The 16,926-nt window shown below is 37.1% G+C and overlaps 1 protein-coding gene across 3 annotated transcripts; it reads right to left on the reverse strand.

Moving 5' to 3' along the window:
- Nucleotides 1-16,661, reverse strand: LOC129235392 (RYamide receptor-like). Of its 3 annotated transcripts, none has more exons than XM_054869207.1 (4): nt 16,597-16,661; nt 16,210-16,444; nt 11,020-11,111; nt 438-571 (listed from the first exon to the last, which is right to left on the reverse strand). In XM_054869207.1, the coding sequence occupies exons 1-4, from the start codon at nt 16,654-16,656 to the stop codon at nt 533-535; spliced, it is 426 nt and encodes a 141-aa protein (XP_054725182.1). In that variant the 5' UTR covers nt 16,657-16,661; the 3' UTR covers nt 438-532. The 3 variants fall into 3 exon arrangements, with proteins under 3 accessions (XP_054725180.1, XP_054725182.1, XP_054725181.1); XM_054869206.1 differs by having other exon boundaries at nt 16,140-16,444; XM_054869205.1 differs by lacking the exon at nt 11,020-11,111 and having other exon boundaries at nt 1-571; nt 16,140-16,444.
- Between the last annotated feature and the right edge of the window lie 265 nt (nt 16,662-16,926).

The following is a 16,926-nucleotide window of genomic DNA, read 5'->3' on the forward strand; positions in this document are numbered from 1 at the left end:
TTGATGCCTTCAAGAAAGCGACATGGTGACTCTTAGAATGCATGTAAAATACTTAAGCACACATACACTTACATTTTAAATTAGTCGTACAGGCATCGAACATACATAGAATTTACACAAACACTCTTAGGATATTCTTTGGTAAAATTTGATTCTCAGCTTAACGGTAATAGAGTTGCTGGCAACTTAAAAGCTAAGCTCCTCTTTGGTTCATTTTCTTGAAAAATGTTATTTCTTTCTACTTATCTATTAGAAATATTTTTCCTAACAAATATATATATATATATATATATGAAGATGCACGTCCGTTGTGGGTGTGTCGAGTTCAATTTCACAGTTAAACATAAAATTTGTAAGGTCTGTAAGTCAGCTCTAACTTTTGCATTCGCTGATGATCTGCTCTCTCTTCTCATATAGTTACGGCGTATAGTATTTTCCATCACAAAAAGCGCGATGTTCTGATGGGTGGCTGAACATTTGTTCTTGTGGGCGGTGTGACGACATATGACTGGCTACATCTATGGGACTGGCACTACCGTAACACCATGGGCTCTGCACATGAAAATTGACTCTGCAATAAGAATGAGAGAATGAGAGGCTAAATTAGATGTTTACTTCAAATGAATAGATGTTATAAGAATAGTGAATTTTTAGGATATTAGTCTAGGCTATATGTATGTATTCAGGTCTAAATAAAGGGAAATAGATATGAAGGGATGATGAATGCATAAAATGAAAATATGTGTGCCTATATGGATGGATTGATGGTGTAGAAGAAGACGTAGGATTATTGGAATTTCGGGCATAAAACCGAGACAATTGGAGGCATATGCTACAGCAGGCGAAGAACCGACCAGGGTTGTCCAGCAAACAACGATGATGCCGATATGGAACATGATGGAAAGAATAATGAGATGGCGCCTATCGTGGTGCCGTTACTTTGCGCTCAGCAAATTTGACAATGAATTACGTGGTTTTAGCTCCAGTATGGCCAGATTACCATTTTCGTAACTTGAATTAGCATTTTTTTTTGTTATTTAATCTCGGAGTTTTAGTTCTTTCTTCGTGACATTTTTCTAGCCTGTTCTAATTAAAAGTAATGTTTACAATTTTGTGAAATATACATTTTTTAAAAATTAGTTCAATAATTCACTCAGTCTTATTTAGCTTTACTTTTTTTAACATCTGGTAGCATTGTCCACGATTGCAGTTGTTGTTGGTGTTCTTCTGCTTTCAGCAGTCAAATCTCTCTCTCGCAACTGCAGTGTTGCCTAGCTTTGGATATAAAAATGCACTAAAATGCCCATTTAAAGAAAATAAAACACCAATTTTTTATTAAATTACTTAAATAACTTTGTATGCGTGACAAATTGTCTTTAGAATGTGCGTTTTTGTGTTTTAATAAATGTGTTATGCTTATGCACAATTTAATTTATGAATTTTTTTTTGCTAAGCAAGATTTTTTTGTTAAGGGATCGACTTTTTTGCTATATTTGAGGTTAGAGCATTTTGGGTATAAAAGAGCACTAAATTTATTGTGAAGAGCAACACTGCACAACGCGGAAAAATGTGACGTCATGCACTCGTGATGGGCGCAATCTTCTTTCTATCATTCTTGGATATGGAGTATGTAGAACAGAGATCGGCAAAGCTTACTCTCTGCGAGCAGTAAACTCAATGCACGCATTCTTACGCTCTCAAAATCGGTCGTTGTTCTGTCACCAACGAAATAATATTAGCAGCGGTTTTATTGAATATGAATATGAATAAAAATTTTTTTAAAAAGATTTTGTTATTTCATGCGTGATTTTATTAATTTTCAGAGTATGTGGAAGGATAATTTGTTTACTGAAAAGAAACAGTTTTTCGTTTTCATTTTAAAATTCAAGAAATGATTCAATGATATCAAAAGCGGTACTGAGGCACAAACTTCATGAAAATAGGTGCATTTATTAAAACTTAAATTATCAGGTCAGTCCATAAGTTCGTGCGTATTTTACAAATAATTTCACTTTTGTACGATTTTTGCATACAAAAAATTATTGGCGGAATATAACGGAACTATTTATATTTTCTTTGATATATTGTGCATTCGACAAGTGATTTTAGTCGCGGATAGAAGCACGTGTTGTTAAAAAATAAAATGGAATCTTCGAACGCGTATAAGAGGCATATTTTGCATTTTTTTATAAAAGTGGAAAAATGCAACAACTGCTGCTGCAGGAATAAACACTGTTCACGGAGAGGACACCGTGGCGATAAGGACTGCGCAAAAGTGGTTTTCAAAATTCCGAAGTGGTAAATGCGACGTGAAGGATGCCCCGCGCGCTGGACGTCCTGAAGTCTTTAACTCCGACGCCTTGCTCGAACTCGTGGAAGCTGAGCCAAATTAGGCAGTCGATATCATAGCTCAGAGGTTAAATTCATCGCATGGAACAGTTCACAGGCACCTGATTCAGTTGGGAAAGGTTTCAAAGCTGGGAAAATGGGTTCCGCATAGGCTTTCCATTACCAACCTTCAGTAGAGAGTGAATGTGTGTTCTCAGCTGCTGCAATGGCTTGAAAATAAAAGTTTGTTGAACCGTATCGTTACTGGTGATGAAAAATGGGTCCGTTACAATAATCCTGTGCGGAAACGCCAATGGTTAGATAAAGATGAAAAACCAGAAGTGACCCCTAGAGATGGCCTTCACCCCAAGAAGATTCCCCTGCCTATTTGGTGGGATATGACCGGTATTGTTTATTATGAACTTATGGAACCAAACCAGACGATAACTGCTGATTATTATTCCCATCAGCTATCGAACCTGAATGAGACTCTTAACAAAAATCGACCTCTTTATTGGATAGACGCAAAGTTTTGTTTCACCACGACAACGCAAGACCTCATACCGCAAGGCAAACATTAGGCAAAATGAACGAGCTCGGATGGGAGCTAATGCCGCATCCACCATAAAAAAAATAAATAAATAATTGGCGCATACACTTCTGTTAGGTGTTTGGCCGAGCTCCTCCTCCTATTTGTGGTGTGCGTCTTGATGTTCTTCCACAAATGGACCTACAGTTTCAAGCCGACTCCGAACGGCAGATATTTTTATGAGGAGCTTTTTCATGGCAGAAATACACTCGGAGGTGTTTGCCATTGCCTGCCGAGGGGCGACCGCTATTAGAAAAATGTTTTTATTAATTTTGCTTTCACCGAGATTCGAACTAACGACCTCTCTGTGAATTCCGAATGGTAATCACGCACCAACCCATTCGGCTACGCCGGCCGCCAGCCATACTCTCCGGATATTCCACCTTGTGACTATCACCTTTTACGTGGACTTCAATCCCATATGAGTAACAAGAACTATTCCTCAAAAGAAGCTATAAAATGGGGTATCGCAGCGTATTTTGGCTCCAAGGACAAAAAATTTTTTGAGCAGGGAATTAAAATTTTGCCTGAACGTTGTGAAGACATTGTAAATAATGAAGGAAAATAAGTTATTGAGTAATAAATACTTTAAACATCTTTTTTTAATTTTAAAACCACCTTTAAAAACTTATGGGCTGACCTGATATTTTAATAAACTGAATTTTAAACTCGAAGGAAGGGAAGCACTTTAACCAGTTTATTTAAAGAAATTATTAATTTTCAAACCATTGTATTTTTTGCTTTTTGCTGAAGTTCGGTCAGTAGATTATTAGAATTTCCCTCGAGCCGCTGTTATATTGCAACGCTAGAGATACCTAAAATATGATCATCAAGCCAAACTATTGGCAACTCTTTTCCTTAATTTCGAGGATACATTTTACGACATTAAGGGAATTCAGAATTGCATTGATCTCTTTGAACACCCTTTTACTTGTGATGTCAGCAAGTACTGTGATTTTGAAACTCAAGTAGAAATGTTAGACCTACAAAGCAAGATACATTTTTATGATAGAGACGATATAATTGCAGAAATTTGGTTAACAGTAAGTTTTTAGAGTTGTGTCTTCAACTCAAGGAATTTCCTTTTACGATGCTATCACTTTTTCCTTCCACATACTTTTGTGAGCAAATTTTTTCTGATTTAAAATTTACCTATTCCAATCAAATAAATGAACTAACCATTTGAAAAATATACGTCCAACCAGAAACAGTTCCAAAAGTTTTAATAAAAATACTGAATAAACTACGATTTGAAGTATATGGTTTCTTTGCCGTCAATTTATTTTTCTAAATAAATTGGGATTAAGTGCAAAATAAATGGTATGAAGTATTTATGTTTCATTGTTGACACATCTGGAGCAGTGCGATTACTCTGTGCTCACCATCGCACTCGCAAAGTCAATTTTGCCGACCTCTGATGCAGAATATGGGCTTAAATTTTTCTCCATCTACATGTTTGCTATATTTTTTTATCGCGCCACTCACTGCTGCCATTCATTTCATTGCAGTGTTTCGTTCGGTCGATCAGCTGACATTGCATACTTTCAGGCTCAGCGGTGCAAATGAATGCAATTTAATGCCCAGTAGGAAATGAAATGTAGAGAAATAATATCTTTGTAGCATGAACTACCACCGCTACACAAGAGGAAGCTGCTATACAATCACTCTCTTTTCATATGAAGGAAAAATTTAAACCAGGAGATATTACTGGACACCTCTATCTCCTAAACAGGGTTGAACAATCAGCATGCATGACCTAGACGAATGACCACACGGAACTCGTACTCAAGTTTACTAAGAGATACAACATTCTCATCTAGCGAAGAATGGAACAGCCTCGTTAGATGATGACTGGCAAAAATGGTATACAGATGAATCCAAAACGCTCCAGCGGAGCAGCAGCAGGAATAGTGGGGTCTGGAGCAAACAAATTTTTAACACTGAGTTAAGATACCACAATTTTTCATGCGGAGCTTTTCGTAATACAATGCACTCGCGATAATATGAACTAATTAAAACCAGGCCTGTTCAGTTTTCCGAAATTGTTCATATTTACGAAAGGCAACTAAATTGAAAAATATTCTATGTATTTAGTTTTGAGAGATTTTTGTTTTATTTAAAACCGCAAAAGAAACGTTGTTTATTTATTTTTTCACATTTAACAAATAAAAGATTAGTTACACTCAAAAAGTTTTTCATACTTAAATTCATGCTTTGTTTAATTTTTAAATGAATTGAGTTCATGTCGAAAAAAAATCAGTAATCCGCTTTGTTGTTTCTTTTGTTCAAGCATCTTAAAAACTGCCTTTTCCCTTAGCTTCTTTAACACATTTAAATCCCATTTATCAACCATTTCAATCTCAGCCTATTCCAAAGTTTTATTAAGCATGTCAATACCTTCCTTTGATGTAATCGTCTTTACCGGCTTCACAGAATAGTCACCATCATCGTCGGAAATTTCCTGTATTTCATTGACATTGCATTCAACGATGGAGCTTTCCATTCCATAACGGTTCTAAAACACAAACCTCAGGTCTCAAGTGTGACAAAAGATTGGCTGCACCTTCCTCCAAATCCCTTACATTCATAATTAAGGTGCTTCGAAGAACACTCAAAGAAACGTCATCTTCAGGACTCTCTTGATTTTCTACCATACTTAAGACATTGCTCTTGCATTTGGATAGCACAACAGCATCTACGTTACTCCATGCAGATTCTAAGGTAACAATCGCTTCCTTAAGCGTAATTTGCTTTAGAGCCTCAAGCAAATCAAACCCGATGTATAATATTTGTAGTGAACGCAAGCATTTCTCAACGACGGTTTTGTTCATTTTAAATTTTATTAACTAGGGGATTCCCCGATTTATTAGGCTCATGAAATTCGATAGAAATTTGAAAATCAATAATGTTCATATTTTAGAGCTTTTTCCAAAAGTTCATATTTTAGAGTACTCAATGGAAGCGAAAAAGTATTCATATATATTTTGGGGTGTTCATATATTAGGGTGTTAATATTATCGCGAGTGCACTATAGGTATAATGGAAAAGTTCAAGAATTGTTTGCCCACGTTTCCGGCCGTTTGCGACATACAGCATCTCTCAAACGCTTTAAAACGGATAAATAATGTTCTTTATTGACTGTTTGGCCCGATGGAAGATACTCATGGTCCACTACGCCTTTGGCAATCGAAGAAAACAGTCAACATCACCTTCCCGGTACTTTTTGATCATAGGCTGCACTTCGACCCCATCGCCTTTATGCCCTCTACTTAGCACGATACCTCATCCAAACTCAGCATGACAAATAAACCTAAAGTGGAACTTGGTGGCGTTGCCGTTGCTTTTCTTCCGGCCGATAAATCTAATCCTTTTTCTCGCTATAGAAGCAGATTTGTTGAAATATCGCAGAGATGGAAAAAGTCAGTGGACCATATCCCAAGCGTGTGCAGATCACTGCGCAAACTGTAGTGATCTGTAAGAATGACCGTGAGCTGTCGCAGTTTGTTCTTAGTGAGGGATATGAGTTGCCTGAACCTCTTTTGATTATACACCCCAAGTAAGGACTTGGCTAAGCAGAGCCTCATAGTTTGGCTTACGTCTCGGAGCCTTAGCTCTTCGCTCCTAAGTTCCTCCCCCATCACACCCTCAAGTATTCTACTATGATCGTGAACGCCTCGGATGCTATTAATAATAAGGAGGCTGCAGACTTTCTAGCCAATGCATTCGCTGCTACACTCCTAGGTATCCACTTAAGTCCCGGTACCCATATGAGCCGGACGCGATTGTGCATTCCATGTTGTAAGTAAAAATTTATGACTAAAATTTGTATGGAGATTGAATGTTAATCGCATTTTTGATGTTTGTTGAGTATAATAAGAACTTTAGGTAGTATTAAGCTAGGTGAGATTAGTAGGGTTCTCCGTAGAAAAAGGAAACTATCTTACACTTCCTTTGTAAATGTCCTGCCCTTTGGAAGGCGAGGATGTTAACCCTTAGTAAACCGCTTTTTAAAAACTTCGAAGAGCTGGTTGGTTGGACGTAAACAACTTTATAAAATTTCTCAGTCGCATAGATTGGATATATTTAGTTATTACCTCAACCAACCAACCAGGTTTCTCCAATGCAAGTGGCTTACTGATATATAACTCTAATACATCCGCTTCCGTTCAAGAGCGATATTTGAATGAATACCAGGTACATGCGAACAGCTACGAAGTTGAGAAACACTTTATGCTGATGGTAAAATTACATAGTAGATTGCTTTCCAAATTTGATAGTTCTTCACTCTTCATCATCATCATCATCATCATCATTGTTTTGCGCTACAGCTTCTTCTGAGCTTTGGCCTGCTGAACAGTACACCTCTATGTTGCTCAATCCGCTGCCGCTTCATTTCAGTTTGTGAGGTTAAGCTGTTCAAGGTCTTCTTTCACTTCAGCTTCTTGGTCTTTCTCTTATTTGATTTGAATATCCATTCGCATCCAGAATTTTTCTTTGGGCTCTTGAACTGTCCATTCTCATAACGTGGCATAGTCATAGTATTTGTTCGGCTTTAATGTAAAGTACTACATTTTCGCCATCAATAAGTTCGTTCAGTTCATTATTCCATTGTATGCGCCATTCGTCTTGTGCAATTCTGACTGCGCCAAATCTTGTATTTTTATCAGAACTTTTCTTTTAAATGTTTGCAATTTTTGATGTGAAACATCTATTGGCTCACTTGTAAACCGAATCGTTGGCGTGGCGACGCTTGCCGTGGCGACGGGTCGCCACGCTATACTAAGGTATACATATATATAATTTATGTGTAGTAGTATGAGAAGTGCTAAGCCAATTTCAAAGGAACAACTCACAAATGATGTGGGTTAAAGTGTGTTGGTATGTGTTCCATGTTAGAGAGACAAATGTAGAGTTGCTAAAGAGCGGCAAGTTGGTTGCTCGTGAGTGCTTAGTAAATGTTGGTGCGTTATGTGTTTTTGAATGTGTTCGGTAATTTGCTATGTAGATAATAGGAATTCGATTACAGAGAATTCATGGGAAACTGGAAGGCTGGCTAGAGTGGGCACCTTTGAGGCGCGCTCTCTGGGCGAAGAAATGACGAAGGTCAGTGTTTGAGTTGATAAATATAAAAGGTCACAGAAAGCAGAGCCACAGCAGAAAGAAGTTTCATTACTCAATTATTTAAACCAAGTGGAACTATTTTGCAATGAAAAGTGCAAACTTATTTAAAAGCAAATTCGAGATATGCCCGCTCGTAATGAGCAAAAGTTGAAATTGAATAAAAAGTTTAAGCCTATGGAGGAAGGCATATTTTAAAGACACATTTTGATTATCATACAAAGTGACACAAAATTAATCATGCTATCGGATTATTTATATATTTTACAAATAGTGCAGTACGTCAATCATAATTGAAATTTGTCAAGTGTAGAGCTGCTGTATAAAAACAGACAAGCAATGGCGGGGGTAAAGGTCAAAAGTCATCACTCAATATAATTTCTTTATTTATTATTTTTTTAATTTTATTTAATAATTTCCAAATACAAATCTGGATGATTAATTTTGCGCCACCTGAAAATTCAAAAATTCCATCACTCAAACTCATTTTTTATTTAATATTTTTTTAATTTTATTTATTATAATAATTTTCAAATACAAAATTGGATAATTAATTTTGCGCCACCAGAAACGTCAAAAAATTTCATCACTCAAAGGCATTTTTTTATTTAATTTTTTTTTAAATTTTATTTTATAATTTTCAAATACAAAACTGGATAATTAATTTTGCGCCACCTGAAAATTCAAAAAATTTCAGCACCCAAAGCACACTTCAAAAAGAATTTCAATTGCAAATCAACAACAATCCAAGAGAATCTACTACCAAATATGGAACAACAATAGATACTGTATTTGTGAGATATCTTGATAATACCTATTTCATCCAATACCTTTGTAACGTACTTTAGTTATCATCGACCAATTTCCATTTTCTGTAAGAAATTCGTAATACTTCATTTTTGCATTAGGCTATGTTTAATTCCTGTAATAATATTTTATTATCTTTTATACATATTACTTGTACACACACGATGTTTCACATCTGCCAGGCGTCCCATGACGGCTCACATTTTTTTTCTTATCTTTTTCGAACTACGGTTTTATATGGTGTCAGCTTGCAGGGCCTGTTAAGGAGTTTTGATTTGAAAAGTTTTGGAGGTGATGCGTATACTCTATTACCTGCTTGAATTCGTTATTCTATAGTAAGACTCATCGAAGTATCTATCGTCAGTTTGCAGCCTAGTACTTCAAATTTGTATTTTCCAGTATCAACCTCTTTTGTTGGCTGTTTGTCTTTCACTTTCACTCACTGCACTCTTAGTTTTGCTGACTATCGCTATATCGTCGGTGTATGCATATAATTGAGTTGTTCTATTCTTTCTATTCAAAAGAACTGGACATCTTTCGGTATGGTTTACCTCATCTATTGCACAGCCCAGTATTAAGTTAAAAATTGTTGATGAAAGTGCGTCGCCCTGACTTACACCACTCTGCATGTTAAAGGCTTCATATTTATTATTCTGTACCATGATTTTATATTCAGTGTTTCATAGGCTCATCATTATTAGCCTGATTAGTTTTTCTGGGATTTTTTATTTTTTAAAGATTGACCGAATGACCGGTTGACGGTGTCAAATGCTTGTTTGAAGTCAATGAAAAGCAAATGGAGATCAAAGTTGCGCTCATAGCATTTTTCCATTTACTGCTTAAGCGTGAATATTTGGTCAGACGTTGATCGACTCAGGCGGATAAATGGTAATTAAATAAATTAAAAGAGAGTGCCAAAATACACCCCATTTACACACGGAGACATCTGGAATGGAGACACTGGAAATTCTCTTTTCATGTCTCATTCGCGAACACACGGGCAAAATTGTTTTCGGCGACATTTTGACATTTAATACTTTAGCATCGTCTGGTTCGGATGTATTCTAGCACGCGCTTACATGTAAAGCAGAGAGCGTTCGACAACAGTTTCTTAAATATATGAATGAAAAATGCAAACTGGTTAAATAATAAATAATTTGTTGTTTTTTTTATTGAAATATATTTATAAATTCTTATACTTGAATAAAAAAAATTAAATTAAAAATACTTCATATGTAAATAATTAACTTAAAATTAAACTAAGTATCTAGAAATGCAGGGAAAAATTAGAAATCAACATAAACATGTCCCATAACTATTTTAAATTATACTACTTTACTAGCAAAAATAATTGTGCATTTTCCAAGCAGCGTTCGTATGTTTGTCATCGTTGTTATCTTCCGTTTGCTTGAAACACTAACTTAGAACTTTCTTCCACGAAAGAAGAAAACGAAGCAACTGTCAAAAATTGCTTTAAGATTGGAAATACGAATAAGAAGCACAAAGCGTGTCGCCAGTACAGGAGACAAATTCCCTTCTCTCTTCCGCGGCCGTCCTTCACCCCCGAACAAAATGTTTCCCTTCCAGAGGAGACATCGTGTAAATGGGCACATGCCTGAATCTTAGCAGTCGAGGCTAGAATTATTCCATCCCTTCATTTTCCGGATAGTACCACAAACGGGACTTCAAGTTATGTTGAGACTCACTGAATAGATACCCAGCTCAGTACTCATATAACACCCTTACAAATCTATTTGAAATACTCACCACCACCGAGAGTTCCATCTTTGATAGCCTTAGAAGCCCTTTAGAGGAGCTTCTATTCACAAGTGACCTAAGTGATATTTCAAAACGTAAGTAGCAACCTATAGTAAGTAAAGGGTTACAGGAAAATATCTTTTTGTGATTACATTTTTTGTTATTTGAGCCAAAATTTCATTAATATTCCAAAAAATTCAATCGTCAGCATTCAAATGACTTGCTAACAGGAGACAAATTTACCACTGCCGCATTGGCACGTTGATAGTAACTTTAAAGAATAATTCACTTTTCAATACAGACTACGCAAAATAAAATGAATACCACTAAAATAAAAAAAAATAAAAAACTTTTCTCAAGTTACTCTTCAGGTAAACGCGAGAGAAATTACAATTTTTTTACAAAGCTCCCTTACTTACCATTTGCATAGAATTCGCTCGGAGTTTTCTTCGTGTGCTGATGTAAGTGGTTGAGGTGTTCACCCGTTGCAAGTGGAATGCATCGTCCGTGCCTTGGTTGGATGGAAGCAAACACATTTGAAAAAGAAGATATTTGTTTTTATGAAATATGAAACTGTTTGCAATGTATTTAAACTCGTATTTTTGATGCCGAAATAAATTAACATCTTTTAAGTTGCACACAACTACATACGCACTAACTTTGCATGTGCAACATAAAAATAAATATTCCACAGAATTTCTGAATATGCATACTATAAATATTTAGTGCAGCTCTTTGAGTGGTATTTAAAAGGAAATACAATTTTTTGTTTGGTTTTTGGTTTGATTTTCATTGGAAGAAGAATCAATTTCTATTTCTTCTAGCAAGAATTTTAATTTCAATTACTTTCTGATTCTATTTCCAATAAATCAAATTTGCAAGCAAATATAAAATTAATCGGAATTTGTTTATTCTATTAAATGATGCATAAATCAGAAGCCATCATGCATTTGGCCTTTAGCAAAATATAGGGCTTACATTTCCAACCAAATATGCATATATGTATGCATGTAAATACACCAATAAATTATATTCAAGCTTATAGAATTCCATAAAATTATTTGTTGGTGTGCACATACCAGTGCCGGAGACTTGGCTATGCTGTGCTAATGATAATGAGGATGAATGAAATGTATGATTAGAGTGAGCTCAGAACACTCCTGGCATATGCGAGAGCCGACTGAAAACTTCTAAGAATAGGGAACTTGTTTGAAAACACGAATAACTTGGACCTTACTCTGCTACGGTTAAACGGTAGACACGTTTGTGCCTATAGGGTGGAGAATTATTGATAGCGGACCCTGCAGCCAAGAAATTAGTAGTGGTGGATGATCACACAATAAAAATAGCGTAGACAGAAAAATAGTTGCACATTTAACTTTGAATGATTTCGTAAAATTTTGTCAACTCATTTGAGTTTCAATTAGAAAAGTAAGTGCCCGTTAGGCACCAAAAATTCGAAAACTGGTCGACAAGCAGCGGCGCGTTAAGGGGTGAAGTCCATGTAGAAGCCTCAAAATCGGTCATTTTTTAAACATATTTTTAAAGGTGATAAAATAATAATTTTATTTTGAAGCCTTAACACAACTTTATCTAACCTTTCGAGAGTACAAAAAATTTTTTTTTTCCAAAATGGCGGCTCAGGATAATTTCTTGTCGGCTGTCTACGGCGCGAGGCCCCAAACTGCTCTATTTATTACTCTTAATCTATCGATGTGAATCACTAAAATGAAGTTGGGTTTTTCTTATTCCACATTAACGGAAAAGACTCGGGAGTAAAAAGGCAACGCTCCCAAAAGGAGGATCTCTCCCAAGAAAAGAGACCCAAGATTGGTGCTGGACCGCCAAAATCGTTTAGCGAAGTCGCTAAACAGGTGGGCTCCATCATTCTCGGGGTGATGGACAGCGGCAGAGAAGACGGCGCCATCTCTAGGGAGGAGTGGAAGAGGGTAGCGTCTATATCCGCAGTTTTCATGAGGGTAGTGAGGGGAAACCCTGGACAATATTATATGAATATTCTTCAGATAAATCTTCAGCACTCTAAGGCGGCGTCCGCCAACCTACTTATCCACCTTGAGCAAGTCGACGAGTTGGCCAAACAAGGGACCTGTGAGGCGGTGTGCCCGAGAGGATCGGGATCCCCTTGACAACCTGCGCTCTACTCCTGGAAGGATGGCCTTTGCACCAACTCAGCGAGCGCTAGGTTAGTACATGAACGTGTATGGTCGCGAGGTCCTTCGGGCCACGTTTGAATAGGAGGCGTTCGAGGGATAATCTGAGGATGACAAAATCTCATCTCTCAAATTTCGTGAACATCCTCACGGGGTACTGCCCGCGGGGTACACATGCCGTGAGACTCCGAATTACTTCGAGTCCTTTTTGCGTCAGCTGTATGGAGGATGAGGTGGAATCATTTCAGCACCTGCTCCTTAGCTGCCCAGCTCTCGCGGGACTAAAATTTAAGCATCTTGGTTCCCACTTCTTTTCTGCGCTTGCTGATATAGTATGGCAGGTCTTGATAACAAGAATCTGATGAACGTCATCAGCAGCATAAAGAGTCCAACACAACCGCAGACTAGTCACCGTTCATAGTCCGTAAACACTCAACCCGTCCCACCCCTTTCCCTTTCGTCCTATCGTCCTTTACTTCACCTCTTTTCCTCTTGCAATAGTATCACAAAGGATGAACCAAACTTTTTTCATACAAGTGGGCCCACTTTCTGGGCAACCATCACTATCTTACCTAACTTAACGGAAAGGATGAACCTATAAAATTAAAAAACAAGTATAAAATTAATTATAAAATAAGCATTTGGAAAAAAGTCAGAATTTAGGGCTATTTAATTGACATTTTTAACCTCCAAAAAGTAATTTATCAACGCGAAATATCTGAAATTTTAGGTCTATCCTTCCGATAGGTCTATCCAACGAAATTACGATTGATGAAATGTCCAATGGCCTACAACTAAAGCTTCTGTTAAAGAAAGTGCTGCTGCTACCGTGGGTACAAAACGTAGTCCCAGAAATGGCAAATGGTTCGATGAGGATAGCAAAAAAGCTTGTCCAAAAGAAGAAAAGAGAGTCCCTTAAAAACAATTACAGCAAATAGAGATAAGTGGCGTCGGTAATACGAGAATATTCTACTCTAAAATTAAACACCAAAGATCAGAATACATACCTTGACTAAACACATGTAAGGATGCGCAGGGTAATCTTATTTTAGAAGAAGGAAATGTTCTCACAAGAGGGAAGAACCACTTTCAAGATCTTCTAAATAATAAAAACGATGCTACTAATAGCAACAGCACTCAATCTAATGCAATTCAATCGGCATCAAATTTGCTCGAATCACACACAATTGATGAAATTAGCCTTGCGATGAAAAAGCTAAAAAATGGCAAAGCCAGTGGGGATAACTGCCGAGCTCATCAAAAATGGATCAACGGAACTGCAGAACTCCTTGTTATGTCTTACAAAACATATATGGGAATCTGAGATTATACCCAAAGAATGGCAGATTAGCATAATTGTAAGTCTACCAAAAAGGTGACAGACGCGACTGCAACAATTATCGCGGAATTTCGTTGTTAAGTACAGCGTATAAAATTTTCCCGTATATCCTACTCCACAGATTGAATGATTACGCCGAACAAATATTAGGCGAGTACCAAAGTGGTTTTAGGAATGGAAGGCCGACGGCCGACTAAAGCTTTGTAGTTTGTCAAATATTTGAAAAGTTTAATTAATATAAAATCAACCTACATGCCCTCTTTATAGGTTTTCTGAAATCGTTCGATAGTATTGAAAGAAAAAATTAGCTAGTAAGTTTAACACTCGCTGAGACCTATTCGAAAGGGCTTATACAAGGTGAAGCATCTGATTTGTTCAGAGTTTAATTAGTAGTAAAGCAGTGAGATGCGCTGTTTACGCTTGTTTTCAATCTGATCCTAGACCATATATTTAAAGAGGTCGCAAATATGTGGCTTTGCTGATGACCTGGTCATCTTCGCGAGAAATATAAATGTTCGCAGAGAAGTATTTCAAGCACTCCGATCAAAAGCAAAAATTTTCGGTTTAAAGATCAACGAAAACAAAACGAAGTATCCGGCAAGGCTTAACACGTTGAGAAAAGCACCAGTTCTTAGAATTGGCGATCACGAATTTGAAAGCGTGGATGAAATTAAATACCTCGGACTGCTTCTCAGTAGAACATATGATACAGCGATTGCTATCCAAGACCGTGTACAGGCTGCAAATAGAACATATTTTGTCCACGTTAAACTATTAAAAAGCAAGGTTTTGAGTAGGAAAACGAAAATCAAAATATATTATAAAACACTGATTCGACCAGTCGCAACGTATGGATGCGGAACGTGGACACTGAAAGCGAATATAATTAAACAATCTGGAAAGAAGAATACTGAGGAGAATACTGGGTCCAGTACGAGAAGAACATGGGGTATATCGCATCAGATATAACAGCGAGATAGAAGAATTCCTGCAAGGGGAAAACGTTATGCGGTTTGCAAAATCGCAGCGCATCCGATGGCTAGGGCATGTTTGTGTAATGCAAGAGGAAAGAGAACCTCGGAAATTTCTATGATAGATGTATATACGAAAAGGACGGCCGCGGAAGCGGTGGTTAGACGACATTCAGGACGACCTCAGAAGCATATGTAGGAGTGACCAACTATCGTAGTATGGCTATGAAGCGAGATGCATGAAGAAGAATTGTGGAGGAAGCTAAGGCTCACAACGACTGTGATGCTATTAATGATGATGATGAAGGCAAGGCAAGATTGGATAAGACCACATAAGATAAATAAATAAAGTAAGATAAGACAAGGTACTATAAGATAATATAAGGCTCAAGTAAAACAAGATAAAATGAGACAGGATAAACTCAGATAAGGAACGGCAGGAAAAGGTACGATGGCAAACGATCAGATATGAGGACATAATATAAGATAATTAAGGTAATATAAAAAAGGAAAGACAAGAGAATATTAGATACGATAAGGCAAAAACAAATTTAGATAAGAAGATATAAGTTATGGTAAGAAAAGACGCTATCAGGTAGAAATAAAATAAGATAAAACGATAAGAGAAGATAAGATAAGTTAGCCTATGATATCACTGATAACATGGAATATATTTTTTAACTTGATACTAGGCTCTAGATCGCCATCTTTGAACGCCAGTTGGTTTTTATGAAAATGCATGTAGAGCTTTGCAATTATCTACCGAGCGGCGACCGCTGTTAGAAAACAACTTTGTCTATTATTTCATAACTCATATTCACAGTGTTTATCTACCGCGGAACTAACCGAATGGTAACCACGCCCAAAAACACATGCGCGTCCAGGGCGCTCCCTGTACACGAGTACAAGTAATATAATGTGGAACAAGTAATTTGAAATGAACGGCATGCAAACTACAGACTACATAGGGACATAAAGCTAAAAAATAATAATACAGCAAGAAACGATGGAAAGATAGAGAAGAAGAAGAAGAAAAAGAAACCAGAATCGGGTGGCACCTAATGCGTATTTTAGGTTTCCTCAACAGACCTCCACCTCTATCGGCATTGAATTTGAAGGTCATCTCACCGGTAGCATCATAATTTCGATCGCCACGATTATGCAAATAACGACGCAGGCAAAAGCACCGACGAAAAACGGGTACGCGATAAATAATCTGCAGGAAACCACCACGAAACCGGGCATTCATATAGCAATAAATGATTGGATTATAGCAGCTGTGCGACATTGCTAGCCAGTGGAATGCAAACCAGAAGTAGGGCAGCGGATCCCACATCTTGAAGTCATCGTCGTTGAGTAGGAGCTGCAAATACAAATACAAAAAACGAAAATTGTGCGAATATATCAGAAGAAGGATAACAAGGGATATGTTTTGTTTGTGCTAATTAATTGTTATACGAAAAACTACAGATGTCTAAATATGTGAATGCTTGTGCATGTGTACGTTTCACTTACCACGAGCACATTGAAAGGCAGCCAACACATGGTGAATACAATAACAACCGTCACCATCATCTTAATCATCTAAAAAGAATACAAAGCAATAATAAAGATGTTGTTATGTTTATGTGACTGTGGTTGGCAGCAAAACTAATTAATTATAAAAAAGTCATTGTACTATTAATCATTTGAGGCTCATATAAGCAGCGGCAACAGAGCGGGAAAAATTCTAAATAAATAACGCAAATGTGCGTGGAAGATTACAATGATACGTGATGAGGCTGAAATGTACGCCTGCAGCAGAAATACAGCAGAAATACAGCATTCACTAGTAATTGACGTCAG

The sequence above is a fragment of the Anastrepha obliqua genome, chromosome 1 (genome assembly GCF_027943255.1).
Source record: "Anastrepha obliqua isolate idAnaObli1 chromosome 1, idAnaObli1_1.0, whole genome shotgun sequence".
Classification (NCBI taxonomy): Eukaryota; Metazoa; Arthropoda; class Insecta; order Diptera; family Tephritidae; genus Anastrepha; species Anastrepha obliqua.